General features: G+C 51.4%; 1 protein-coding gene across 1 annotated transcript in view; it reads right to left on the bottom strand.

The window, feature by feature from the left end:
• The window catches only part of LOC123725100 (coiled-coil domain-containing protein 1-like), a 1,089-nt gene extending 676 nt beyond the window's left edge, over positions 1-413 (bottom strand). Inside the window, exon 1 of the mRNA XM_045688875.1 lies at positions 1-413. This exon is cut by the window's left edge and continues 676 nt beyond it. Coding sequence (XP_045544831.1) covers positions 1-413 — 413 coding nt within the window.
• Positions 414-14,350: the final 13,937 nt, after the last annotated feature.

Here is a 14,350-nt window from a genome sequence, read left to right as displayed (position 1 = left end):
TCATCTCTTATCAACTCCTCTTCATCAACCACCTCATCTCTTATCAACTCCTCTTCATCAACCACCTCATCTCTTATCAACTCCTCTTCATCAACCAGGTCATCTCTTATCAACTCCTCTTCATCAACCGTCTCATCTCTAATCAACTCCTCTTCATCAACCGTCTCATCTCTTATCACCTCCTCTTCATCATCAACCACCTCATCTCTAATCATCTCCTCTTCATCAACCACCTCATCTCTTATCAACTCCTCTTCATCAACCGTCTCATCTCTCATCACCTCCTCTTCATCAACCACCTCATCTCTAATCAACTCCTCTTCATCATCCACCTCATCTCTCATCACCTCCTCTTCATCAACCACCTCATCTCTTATCACCTCCTCTTCATCAACCAGGTCAAACCACGTCATCTATGAATCATCAAAACAGGTTTGGAGAGCCTTTCCACAGAAAATACAATATATTAATGAATCAATCAATACATTGGTTTGATTGATCCTGAAGGTTGCCATATTAAAGTTCAGTTGATGATCGGATTGAAAGGTGAGGAAAGTGTACAACAGTTCTACAAGCGTAGTCTTATAAAATGTAAAGAAACTATGACAGAGTACCACCAAGAGTAAACCAGATTGGACGGCGTATCACTACAGAACGCTTTGGAAGCCATTCTGGTTAAGTGTGCCTTGAATTCTAAATAAATCACATATAGTGTCACCAGCAATGCACCCCCACACCATCACACCTCCTCCTCCATGCTTCACGGTGGGAACCACACATGTAGAGATCATCTGTTCACCTACTCTGCGTCTCACAAAGACACAGCGATTGGAACCAAAAATCGCAAATTTGGACTCATCAGACCAAAGGACAGATTTCCACCGGTCTAATGTCCATTGCTGGTGTTTTATGGCCCAAGTAAGTCTCTTCTTCTCATTGGTGTCCTTTAGTAGTGGTTTCTTTGCAGTAATTCGACCATGAAGGCCTGATTCACTCGGTCTCCTCTGAACAGTTGATGTTGAGATGTGTCTGTTACTTGAACTCTGTGAAGCATTTATTTGGGCTGGAATTTCTGAGGCTGGTAACTCTAATGAACATCCTCTGCAGCAGAGGTAACTCTGGGTCTTCCTTTCCTGGTGGTCCTCGTGGCGGTCCTCGTGGCGGTCCTCCTGGCGGTCCTCCTGGCGGTCCTCGTGGCGGTCCTCGTGGCGGTAATCCTGGCGGTCCTCGTGGCGGTCCTCCTGGCGGTCCTCGTGGCGGTCCTCCTGGTGGTCCTCATGAGAGCCAGTTTCATCAATGTGTGTGATGGGTTTTGTGACTGCACTTGAAGAAACCTTCAATGTTCTTGTCAATTTTCATATTGACCGACCTTCATGTCTAAAACTAATGAGGGACTGTAGTTTCTCTTTGAGCTGTTATTGCCATAATATGGACTTGGTCTTTTACCAAATAGGGCTATCTTCTATATACCACCCCTACCTTGTCACAAACATAACTGATTGGCTCAAATGCATTAAGAAAGAAAGAAATTCCACAAATGAACTTTTAACAAGGCACACCTGTTAATTGAAATGCATTCCAGGTAACTACCTCACGAAGCTGGTTGAGAGAATGCCAAGGGTGTGCAAAGCTGTCATCAAGGCAAACAGTGGCTACTTTGAAGAATCTAAAATATAATTCCATATGTATTCTTTCATAGTTTTGATGTCTTTACTATTATTCTACTATGTAGAAAATAGTAAAAAATAAAGAAAAACCCTTGAATGAGTAGGTGAATCCAAACTTAACCGGGGCCAAACAGCTCTTCGGGCAGTCATCCTGCTGCCAAACAGCTCTTCAGTCAATCATCCTGCTGTCAAACAGCTCTTCAGTCAGTCATCCTGCTGTCAAACAGCTCTTCAGTCAGTCATCCTGCTGTCAAACAGCTCTTCAGTCAGTCATCCTGCTGTCAAACAGCTCTTCAGTCAGTCATCCTGCTGTCAAACAGCTCTTCAGTCAGTCATCCTGCTGTCAAACAGCTCTTCAGTCAGTCATCCTGCTGTCAAACAGCTCTTCAGTCAGTCATCCTGCTGTCAAACAGCTCTTCATTCAGTCATCCTGCTGTCAAACAGCTCTTCAGTCAGTCATCCTGCTGTCAAACAGCACTTCAGTCAGTCATCCTGCTGTCAAACAGCTCTTCAGTCAGTCATCCTGCTGTCAAACAGCTCTTCAGTCAGTCATCCTGCTGTCAAACGGCTCTTCGGTCAGTCATCCTGCTGTCAAACGGCTCTTCGGTCAGTCATCCTGCTGTCAAACGGCTCTTCGGTCAGTCATCCTGCTGGTTGACACATGATCAGTAACTGTTCAGTCAGTCATCCTGCTGTCAAACAGCTCTTCAGTCAGTCATCCTGCTGTCAAACAGCTCTTCAGTCAGTCATCCTGCAGGCCCTGTCTCGGTGATAATGCAGGCCCTGTCTCGGTGATAATGCAGGCCCTGTCTCGGTGACAATGCAGGCCCTGTCTCGGTGATAATGCAGTCCCTGTCTCGGTGATAATGAGGACCAGATGTGTTTATTTCCTGTAAACAGCTGAAGGCTCCTCAGTCCACCGCCTGATAGCAACAAGACGCAACTTGAACTGCTAGTTGCTGTCTCACTCCGTCCTCCCACATGCTAGTGTGTGTGTGTGTGTGTGTGTGTGTGTGTGTGTGTGTGTGTCTTTGTGTGTGTCTTTGTGTGTGTGTGTGTGTCTTTGTGTGTGTCTTTGTGTGTGTGTGTGTGTCTTTGTGTGTGTGTGTGTGTCTTTGTGTGTGTGTGTGTGTCTGTGTTTGTGTGTGTGTGTGTGTGTCTGTGTTTGTGTGTGTGTGTCTCTGACTGAGTGTGTGTGTCTGTGTGTCTGTGTCTGTGTGTGTACATGTATGTGTGTGTGTGTGTGTACATGTATGTGTGTAAGTGTACGTGTGTACGTGTGTGCGTGTGTGCGTGTGCGCGCGTGTGTGTGTGTGTGTCTGTGTGTGTGTGTGTGTTAGACTAGGGCCTATTCCCTGTCAGTCTGTTGTTACGGGGGGAACAGTGCTGATGCGTTAATTGCCATGTAGAAGCAGAACTAAGAGAAGGAAAATCCCTTGTTTGGATCAATAGGGGCAGATCGGTACTTTTAACATTTCATGCTCATTGCTTTGAGCAGATTTCAACTGAAAAACACTTGGTGAAACTTTTAGAGTATTGTGTCTCAGATGTCCCCCTTCCTCCTCCTCGTCACAGAGAGACTAGCCGAGATGTCCCTCTCCTCCTCCTCATCACAGCGAGACTAGCCGAGATGACCTCCTCCTCACAGAGAGACTAGCTGAGATGTCCTCCTCCTCACAGAGAGAGTAGCTGAGATGTCCTCCTCCTCATCACAGAGAGACTAGCTGAGATGTCCTCCTCTCCTCCTCATCACAGAGAGACTAGCTGAGATGTCCTCCTCTACTCCTCATCACAGAGAGACTAGCTGAGATGTCCTCCTCTCCTCCTCATCACAGAGAGACTAGCTGAGATGTCCTCCTCCTCGTCCCAGAGAGACTAGCCGAGATGTCCTCCTCCTCCTCATCACAGAGAGACTAGCTGAGATGTCCTCCTCCTCCTCATCACAGAGAGACTAGCCGAGATGTCCTCCTCCTCCTCATCACAGAGAGACTAGCTGAGATGTCCTCCTCCTCCTCGTCACAGAGAGACTAGACGAGACATCCTCCTCCTCCTCGTCCCAGAGAGACTAGCTGAGATGTCCTCCTCCTCCTCATCACAGAGAGACTAGCTGAGATGTCCTCCTCCTCCTCGTCACAGAGAGACTAGAAAAGATGTCCTCATCACAGAGAGACTAGCTGAGATGTCCTCCTCCTCCTCGTCACAGAGAGACTAGACGAGACGTCCTCCTCTCCTCCTCATCACAGAGAGACTAGCTGAGATGTCCTCCTCCTCCTCGTCACAGAGAGACTAGACGAGACGTCCTCCTCTCCTCCTCATCACAGAGAGACTAGCCGAGATGTCCTCCTCCTCATCACAGAGAGACTAGCTGATATGTCCTCCTCTCATCCTCATCACAGAGAGACTAGCCGAGGTGTCCCCCTCCTCATCACAGAGAGACTAGCTGAGATGTCCTCCTCCTCCTCATCACAGAGAGACTAGCTGAGATGTCCCTCTCCTCCTCATCACATAGAGACAAGCTGAGATGTCCCTCTCCTCGTCACAGAGAAACTAGCTGAGATGTCCTCCTCCTCTTCGTCCCAGAGAGACTAGCCGAGATGTCCCTCTCCTCCTCGTCACAGAGAGACTAGCTGAGATGTCCTTCTCCTCATCCTCCTCACAGAGAGACTAGCTGAGATGTCCCTCTCCTCCTCCTCGTCACACAGACTAGCTGAGATGTCCTCCTCCTCGTCACAGAGAGACTAGCTGAGATGTCCACCTCATCACAGAGAGACTAGCTGAGATGTCCTCCTCCTCCTCATCACAGAGAGACTAGCTGAGATGTCCCTCTCCTCCTCCTCGTCACAGAGAGACTAGCTGAGATGTCCTCCTCCTCATCCTCCTCCTAACAGAGAGACTAGCTGAGATGTCCTCCTCCTCTCCTCCTCGTAACAGAGAGACTAGCTGAGATGTCCTCCTCCTCCTCCTCACAGAGAGACTAGCCAAGATGTCCCTCTCATCCTCCTCATCACGAAGAGACTAGCTGAGATGTCCCTCTCCTCCTCCTCATCACAGCGAGACTAGCCGAGATGTCCCTCTCCTCCTCCTCCTCCTCACAGAGAGACTAGCCGAGATGTCCCTCTCCTCCTCATCACAGAGACTAGCTGAGATGTCCTCCTCCTCATCACAGAGACTAGCTGAGATGTCCCTCTCCTCTTCCTCCTCATCACAGAGAGACTAGCTGAGATGTCCTCCTCCTCCTCATCACAGAGAGACTAGCTGAGATGTCCCCCTCCTCCTCGTCACAGAGAGACTAGCTGAGAACGCCTCCTCCTCCTCATCACAGAGAAACCAGCTGAGATGTCCTCCTCCTCCTCATCACAGAGAGACTAGCTGAGATGTCCTCCTCCTCCTCCTCATCACAGAGAGACTAGCTGAGATGTCCCTCTCCTCCTCCTCATCACAGAGAGACTAGCTGAGATGTCCTCCTCCTCCTCATCACAGAGAGACTAGCTGAGATGTCCTCCTCCTCCTCCTCCTCCTCATCACAGAGAGACTAGCTAAGATGCCCTCCTCCTCCTCCTCATCACAGAGAGACTAGCTGAGATGTCCCTCTCCTCCTCCTCATCACAGAGAGACTAGCTGAGATGTCCTCCTCTCCTCCTCATCACAGAGAGACTAGCTGAGATGTCCTCTTCGTCACAGAGAGACTAGCTGAGATGTCCTCCTCCTCGTCACAGAGACTAGCTGAGATGTCCCTCTCCTCATCCTTGTCACAGAGACTAGCTGAGATGTCCCTCTCCTCATCCTTGTCACAGAGACTAGCTTAGATGTCCTCCTCACAGTCAGTATCAACACAGTGATCCTGTCTCACCACCAAAGACCCAGTCAGTATCAACACAGTGATCCTGTCTCACCACTGAGACCCAGTCAGTATCAACACAGTGATCCTGTCTCACCACCGAGACCCAGTCAGTATCAACACAGTGATCCTGTCTCACCACCGAGACCCAGTCAGTATCAACACAGTGATCCTGTCTCACCACCAAAGACCCAGTCAGTATCAACACAGTGATCCTGTCTCACCACCGAGACCCAGCCAGTATCAACACAGTGATCCTGTCTCACCATCGAGACCCAGCCAGTATCAACACAGTGATCCTGTCTCACCATTGAGACCCAGTCAGTATCAACACAGTGATCCTGTCTCACCACCAAAGACCCAGCCAGTATCAACACAGTGATCCTGTCTCACCACCAAAGACCCAGCCAGTATCAACACAGTGATCCTGTCTCACCATCGAGACCCACAGTATCAACACAGTGATCCTGTCTCACCACCGAGACCCAGTCAGTATCAACACAGTGATCCTGTCTCACCACCGAGACCCAGTCAGTATCAACACAGTGATCCTGTCTCACCACCGAGACCCAGTCAGTATCAACACAGTGATCCTGTCTCACCACCCGAGACCCAGTCAGTATCAACACAGTGATCCTGTCTCACCACCGAGACCCAGTCAGTATCAGCACAGTGATCCTGTCTCACCACCGAGACCCATTCAGTATCAGCACAGTGATCCTGTCTCACCACCGAGACCCAGTCAGTATCAGCACAGTGATCCTGTCTCACCACCGAGACCCAGTCAGGATCAACACAGTGATCCTGTCTCACCACCGAGACCCAGTCAGGATCAACACAGTGATCCTGTCTCACCACCAAAGACCCAGTCAGGATCAACACAGTGATCCTGTCTCACCACCAAAGACCCAGTCAGGATCAACACAGTGATCCTGTCTCACCACCAAAGACCCAGTCAGGATCAACACAGTGATCCTGTCTCACCACCAAAGACCCAGTCAGTATCAACACAGTGATCCTGTCTCACCACCAAAGACCCAGTCAGTATCAACACAGTGATCCTGCCTCACCACCAAAGACCCAGTCAGTATCAACACAGATATTTGTCTCTAAACAACAACACAAGATACGTTTCTGCTACTAATCCACCTCAACTCTGTACGTGTGTATGTGTGTGTGTGTGTGTGTGTGTGTGTGTGTGTGTGTGTGTGTGTGTGTGTGTGTGTGTGTGTGTGTGTGTGTGTGTGTGTGTCTGTGTGTGTGTTTGTGCTGCTAGGTGGGTAGGGTAGGAGATTGTTAAGAGAGGCTCTGTGATTTGAGACAGGTGGATAAAAGGTGGATTACGATTCAGCCCCAGTCTGGCGTGGATGGGTGGGACTGGAGAGAAACAATGGGGGATTATCCACACACACACACACACACACACACACACACACACACACACACACCTTCTCTACGCCACAGACTTAGTTGTCCATTGTGAAACGTAGCGATTCCTCGAGCTCCACCTAACGTACCAGACATAACAGTGTTGCCATGACACCAGGGTGTCTCAATGGAGATCTAGGGGGATTTTTTCATTCAAATTAAAGGTTTGTCTCTGAATTATGTTGTTCATTTACCTCAGATTAAAATACCTTGAACCGTGGGCAGGCTCAGTCAACATATCCACATCAGTAGGCTGTAAACACCTCTTGGCTGACAGAGTGGCTATAGTCCAGTAGGCTGCTAATCGTGTCCACACCTGTGCCTGGCTAATCGTGTCCACACCGTGCCTGGCTAATCATGTCCACACCGTGCCTGGCTAATCGTGTCCACACCGTGCCTGGCTAATCGTGTCCACACCGTGTCTGGCTAATCGTGTCCACACCGTGTCTGGCTAATCGTGTCCACACCGTGCCTGGCTAATCATGTCCACACCGTGCCTGGATAATCATGTCCACACCGTGCCTGGTTAATCATGTCCACACCGTGCCTAGCTAATCATGTCCACACCGTGCCTGGCTAATCATGTCCTCACCGTGCCTAGCTAATCATGTCCACACCATGCCTGGTTAATCCTGGTTAATCGTGTCCACACCGTGCCTGGCTAATCATGTCCAGCCCGTGCCTGGCTAATCATGTCCACACCATGCCTGGTTAATCGTGGTTAATCGTGTCCACACCGTGCCTGGCTAATCATGTCCAGCCCGTGCCTGGCTAATCATGTCCAGCCCGTGCCTGGCTAATCATGTCCAGCCCATGTCTGGCTAATCATGTCCAGCCCGTGCCTGGCTAATCATGTCCAGCCCGTGCCTGGCTAATCGTGTCCACACCGTGCCTGGCTAATCGTGTCCTCACCGTGCCTGGCTAATCGTGTCCACACCGTGCCTGGCTAATCGTGTCCACACCGTGCCTGGCTAATCATGTCCACACCGTGCCTGGCTAATCGTGTCCACACCGTGCCTGGCTAATCGTGTCCACACCGTGCCTGGCTAATCATGTCCACACCGTGCCTGGCTAATCGTGTCCACACCGTGCCTGGCTAATAGTGTCCACACCGTGCCTGGCTAATCGTGTCCAGCCCGTGCCTGGCTAATCGTGTCCACACCGTGCCTGGCTAATCGTGTCCACACCGTGCCTGGCTAATCGTGTCCACACCGTGCCTGGCTAATCGTGTCCAGCCCGTGCCTGGCTAATCGTGTCCAGCCCGTGCCTGGCTAATCGTGTCCTCACCGTGCCTGGCTAATCGTGTCCACACCGTGCCTGGCTAATCGTGTCCACACCGTGCCTGGCTAATCGTGTCCTCACCGTGCCTAGCTAATCATGTCCACACCATGCCTGGTTAATCGTGGTTAATCGTGTCCACACCGTGCCTGGCTAATCGTGTCCAGCCCGTGCCTGGCTAATCGTGTCCACACCATGCCTGGTTAATCGTGGTTAATCGTGTCCACACCGTGCCTGGCTAATCATGTCCAGCCCGTGCCTGGCTAATCATGTCCAGCCCGTGCCTGGCTAATCATGTCCAGCCCATGTCTGGCTAATCATGTCCAGCCCGTGCCTGGCTAATCATGTCCAGCCCGTGCCTGGCTAATCGTGTCCACACCGTGCCTGGCTAATCGTGTCCTCACCATGCCTGGCTAATCGTGTCCACACCGTGCCTGGCTAATCGTGTCCACACCGTGCCTGGCTAATCGTGTCCACACCGTGCCTGGCTAATCGTGTCCACACCGTGCCTGGCTAATCGTGTCCACACCGTGCCTGGCTAATCGTGTCCACACCGTGCCTGGATAATCATGTCCAGCCCGTGCCTGGCTAATCGTGTCCATCCCGTGCCTGGCTAATCGTGTCCACACCGTGCCTGGCTAATCGTGTCCACCCCGTGCCTGGCTAATCGTGTCCACACCGTCCTTGGCTAATCGTGTCCACACCGTCCTTGGCTAATCATGTCCACACCATGCTTGGCTAATCATGTCCACACCGTGCCTGGCTAATCATGTCCACACCGTGCCTGGCTAATCATGTCCAGCCCGTGCCTGGCTAATCGTGTCCACACCGTGCCTGGCTAATCGTGTCCACACCGTGCCTGGCTAATCGTGTCCACACCGTGCCTGGCTAATCGTGTCCACACCGTGCCTGGCTAATCGTGTCCACACCGTGCCTGGCTAATCGTGTCCACACCGTGCCTGGCTAATAGTGTCCACACCGTGCCTGGCTAATCGTGTCCACACCGTGCCTGGCTAATCGTGTCCAGCCCGTGCCTGGCTAATCGTGTCCACACCGTGCCTGGCTAATCGTGGTCCACACCGTGCCTGGCTAATCGTGTCCACACCGTGCCTGGCTAATCGTGTCCAGCCCGTGCCTGGCTAATCGTGTCCAGCCCGTGCCTGGCTAATCGTGTCCTCACCGTGCCTGGCTAATCGTGTCCACACCGTGCCTGGCTAATCGTGTCCACACCGTGCCTGGCTAATCGTGTCCTCACCGTGCCTAGCTAATCATGTCCACACCATGCCTGGTTAATCGTGGTTAATCGTGTCCACACCGTGCCTGGCTAATCATGTCCAGCCCGTGCCTGGCTAATCATGTCCACACCATGCCTGGTTAATCGTGGTTAATCGTGTCCACACCGTGCCTGGCTAATCATGTCCAGCCCGTGCCTGGCTAATCATGTCCAGCCCGTGCCTGGCTAATCATGTCCAGCCCATGTCTGGCTAATCATGTCCAGCCCGTGCCTGGCTAATCATGTCCAGCCCGTGCCTGGCTAATCGTGTCCACACCGTGCCTGGCTAATCGTGTCCTCACCGTGCCTGGCTAATCGTGTCCACACCGTGCCTGGCTAATCGTGTCCACACCGTGCCTGGCTAATCGTGTCCACACCGTGCCTGGCTAATCGTGTCCACACCGTGCCTGGCTAACCGTGCCTGTCTAATCGTGTCCACACCGTGCCTGGATAATCATGTCCAGCCCGTGCCTGGCTAATCATGTCCATCCCGTGCCTGGCTAATCATGTCCACACCGTGCCTGGCTAATCGTGTCCACCCCGTGCCTGGCTAATCGTGTCCACACCGTCCTTGGCTAATCGTGTCCACACCGTCCTTGGCTAATCATGTCCACACCATGCTTGGCTAATCATGTCCACACCGTGCCTGGCTAATCATGTCCACACCGTGCCTGGCTAATCATGTCCAGCCCGTGCCTGGCTAATCGTGTCCACACCGTGCCTGGCTAATCGTGTCCACACCGTGCCTGGCTAATCGTGTCCACACCGTGCCTGGCTAATCGTGTCCACACCGTGCCTGGCTAATCATGTCCTCACCGTGCCTAGCTAATCATGTCCACACCATGCCTGGTTAATCATGGTTAGTCGTGTCCACACCGTGCCTGGCTAATCATGTCCAGCCCGTGCCTGGCTAATCATGTCCAGCCCGTGCCTGGCTAATCATGTCCAGCCCGTGCCTGGCTAATCATGTCCAGCCCGTGCCTGGCTAATTATGTCCAGCCCATGTCTGGCTAATGATGTCCAGCCCGTGCCTGGCTAATCATGTCCAGCCCGTGCCTGGCTAATCGTGTCCACACCGTGCCTGGCTAATCGTGTCCTCACCGTGCCTGGCTAATCGTGTCCACACCGTGCCTGGCTAATCGTGTCCACACCGTGCCTGGCTAATCGTGTCCACACCGTGCCTGGCTAATCGTGTCCACACCGTGCCTGGCTAATCGTGTCCACCCCGTGCCTGGCTAATCGTGTCCACACCGTGCCTGGCTAATCGTGTCCACACCGTGCCTGGCTAATCGTGTCCACACCGTGCCTGGCTAATCGTGTCCACACCGTCCTTGGATAATCGTGTCCACACCGTCCTTGGCTAATCATGTCCACACCGTGCTTGGCTAATCATGTCCACACCGTGCCTGGCTAATCATGTCCACACCGTGCCTGGCTAATCTTGTCCACACCGTGCCTGGCTAATCTTGTCCACACCGTGCCTGGCTAATCTTGTGCACACCGTGCCTGGCTAATCGTGTCCACACCGTGCCTGGCTAATCGTGTCCACACCGTGTCTGGCTAATCGTGTCCACACCGTGTCTGGCTAATCGTGTCCACACCGTGCCTGGCTAATCGTGTCCACACCGTGCCTGGCTAATCATGTCCACACCGTGCCTGGATAATCATGTCCACACCGTGCCTGGTTAATCATGTCCACACCGTGCCTAGCTAATCATGTCCACACCGTGCCTGGCTAATCATGTCCTCACCGTGCCTAGCTAATCATGTCCACACCATGCCTGGTTAATCGCGGTTAATCGTGTCCACACCGTGCCTGGCTAATCATGTCCAGCCCGTGCCTGGCTAATCGTGTCCACACCATGCCTGGTTAATCGTGGTTAATCGTGTCCACACCGTGCCTGGCTAATCATGTCCAGCCCGTGCCTGGCTAATCATGTCCAGCCCGTGCCTGGCTAATCATGTCCAGCCCGTGCCTGGCTAATCATGTCCAGCCCGTGCCTGGCTAATCGTGTCCACACCATGCCTGGCTAATCGTGTCCACACCGTGCCTGGCTAATCGTGTCCACACCGTGCCTGGCTAATCGTGTCCACACCGTGCCTGGCTAATCGTGTCCACACCGTGCCTGGCTAATCGTGTCCACACCGTGCCTGGCTAATCGTGTCCACACCGTGCCTGGCACGGTGTCCACACCGTGCCTGGCTAATCATGTCCAGCCCGTGCCTGGCTAATCATGTCCAGCCCGTGCCTGGCTAATCATGTCCAGCCCGTGTCTGGCTAATCATGTCCAGCCCGTGTCTGGCTAATCATGTCCACACCGTGCCTGGCTAATCATGTCCTCACCGTGCCTGGCTAATCGTTACCACACCATGCCTGGTTAATCGTGGTTAATCGTGTCCACACCATGCCTGGCTAATCATGTCCAGCCCGTGCCTGGCTAATCATGTCCAGCCCGTGTCTGGCTAATCATGTCCAGCCCGTGTCTGGCTAATCATGTCCAGCCCGTGTCTGGCTAATCATGTCCAGCCCGTGTCTGGCTAATCATGTCCACACCATGCCTGGCTAATCATGTCCAGCCCGTGCCTGGCTAATCGTGTCCACACCATGCCTTGCTAATCATGTCCACAACGTGTCAAGGCTGTGTTTTGTTTTGCCTCTCCCTGTTTGGACTCCGAATATTTATGTGTTCAACGAGGCACGGCTGGGTTGGGGCCCAGAACGGCTGAAAACAAAGCTACACACTCTCACACACACACACTCTCACACACACACAAAAACTCACACACATACACACACTTACACACTCTCAGACACACCATGGGGCCCAAAACCGTTGAAAACAGAGCTATTGCATCTTGCCAAATATTAAAGGAACACAGAGAAGCACACTAAAGAGAGAAGACAAGCATCATGAGACTTTGTGGCCGAAGTCATGGGACTGAAATATTTATTGTGTTGTTTCATGATTCTTCAACCTCGTCTCCATCTCGATTGGCACCATATTCCCTAATTTAGTGAACCCCTCCTCTCCTACTCGTCTCTGTCCCGATTGGCACCATATTCCCTAATTTAGTGAACCCCTCCTCTCCTACTCGTCTCTGTCCCGATTGGCACCATATTCCCTAATTAGTGAACCCCTCCTCTCCTACTCGTCTCTGTCCCGATTGGCACCATTTTCCCTAATTTAGTGAACCCATCCTCTCCTACTGGTCTCCGTCCCGATTGGCACCATATTCCCTAATTTAGTGAGCCCCTCCTCTCCTACTCGTCTCTGTCCCGATTGGCACCATATTCCCTAATTTAGTGAACCCCTCCTCTACTCCTGGTCTCCGTCCCGATTGGCACCATATTCCCTAATTTAGTGAACCCTTCCTCTCCTACTCATCTCCGTCCCGATTGGCACCATATTCCTAATTTAGTGAACCCCTCCTCGATGTGCTGTTGTTTAATTGAGAAGACCCTCTAATACGTCAACAACTGTAGCATCTCAGACCAGTCAAACATTACAACCGCTGAGTCTATAGAACTACAGCTTTGGGGAAGATGTAAATCAATTCAGAACAGAAATGTATTCTGGTTGGTTTGATTGGTCCTGACGGCACACTTCCTGTTAATCAACATAAGAGTGTTTTGGTGCTGACGGCACACTTCCTGTTAATCAACATAAGAGTGTTGGTGCTGACAGCACACTTCCTGTTAATCAACATAAGACTGTTGGTCCTGACGGTACACTTCCTGTTAATCAACATACGAGTGTTGGTGCTGACGGCACACTTCCTTAAACATACGAGGGTTGGTGCTGACGGCACACTTCCTGTTAATCAACATAAGAGTGTTGGTCCTGACGGCACACTTCCTATTAATCAACATAAGAGTGTTGGTGCTGAAAGCACACTTCCTGTTAATCAACATAAGAGTGTTGGTGCTGACGGCACACTTCCTTCAACATATGAGGGTTGGTGCTGACGGCACACTTCCTGTTAATCAACATAAGAGTGTTGGTGCTGAAAGCACACTTCCTGTTAATCAACATAAGAGTGTTGGTGCTGACGGTACACTTCCTGTTAATCAACATAGGAGTATTGGTCCTGACAGCACACTTCCTGTTAATTAACATAAGAGTGGTAGTGCTGACAGCACACTTCCTGTTAATCAACATAAGAGTGTTGGTGCTGACAGCACACTTCCTGTTAATCAACATAAGAGTGTTGGTGCTGACAGCACACTTCCTGTTAAAAGCCATAGGGCTCTGGTCAAAATATATATATATATATATATACTGCTCAAAAAAATAAAGGGAACACTTAAACAACACATTCTAGATCTGAATGAAAGAAATAATCTCATTAAATACTTTTTTATTTACATAGTTGAATGTGCTGACAACAAAATCACACAAAAATAATCAATGGAAATCCAATTTATCAACCCATGGAGGTCTGGATTTGGAGTCACACTCAAAATTGAAGTGGAAAACCACACCACAGGCTGATCCAACTTTGATGTAATGTCCTTAAAACAAGTCAAAATGAGGCTCAGTAGAGTGTGTGGCCTCCACGTGCCTGTATGACCTCCCTACAACGCCTGGGCATGCTCCTGATGAGGTGGCGGATGGTCTCCTGAGGGATCTCCTCCCAGCAAGAACTGCTGACACACTCCAGCCACATGAGGTCTTGCATTAGGAGGAACCCAGGGCCAACCGCACCAGCATATGGTCTCACAAGGGGTCTGAGGATCTCATCTCGGTACCTAATGGCAGTCAGGCTACCTCTGGCGAGCACATGGAGGGCTGTGCGGCCCCCCCAAAGAAATGCCACCCCACACCATGACTGACCCACCGCCAAACCGGTCATGCTGGAGGATGT

This window comes from Salmo salar, chromosome ssa11 (assembly GCF_905237065.1).
Source record: "Salmo salar chromosome ssa11, Ssal_v3.1, whole genome shotgun sequence".
NCBI classification, from domain to species: Eukaryota; Metazoa; Chordata; class Actinopteri; order Salmoniformes; family Salmonidae; genus Salmo; species Salmo salar.
This window is presented reverse-complemented; position numbering and strand designations above follow the sequence as displayed.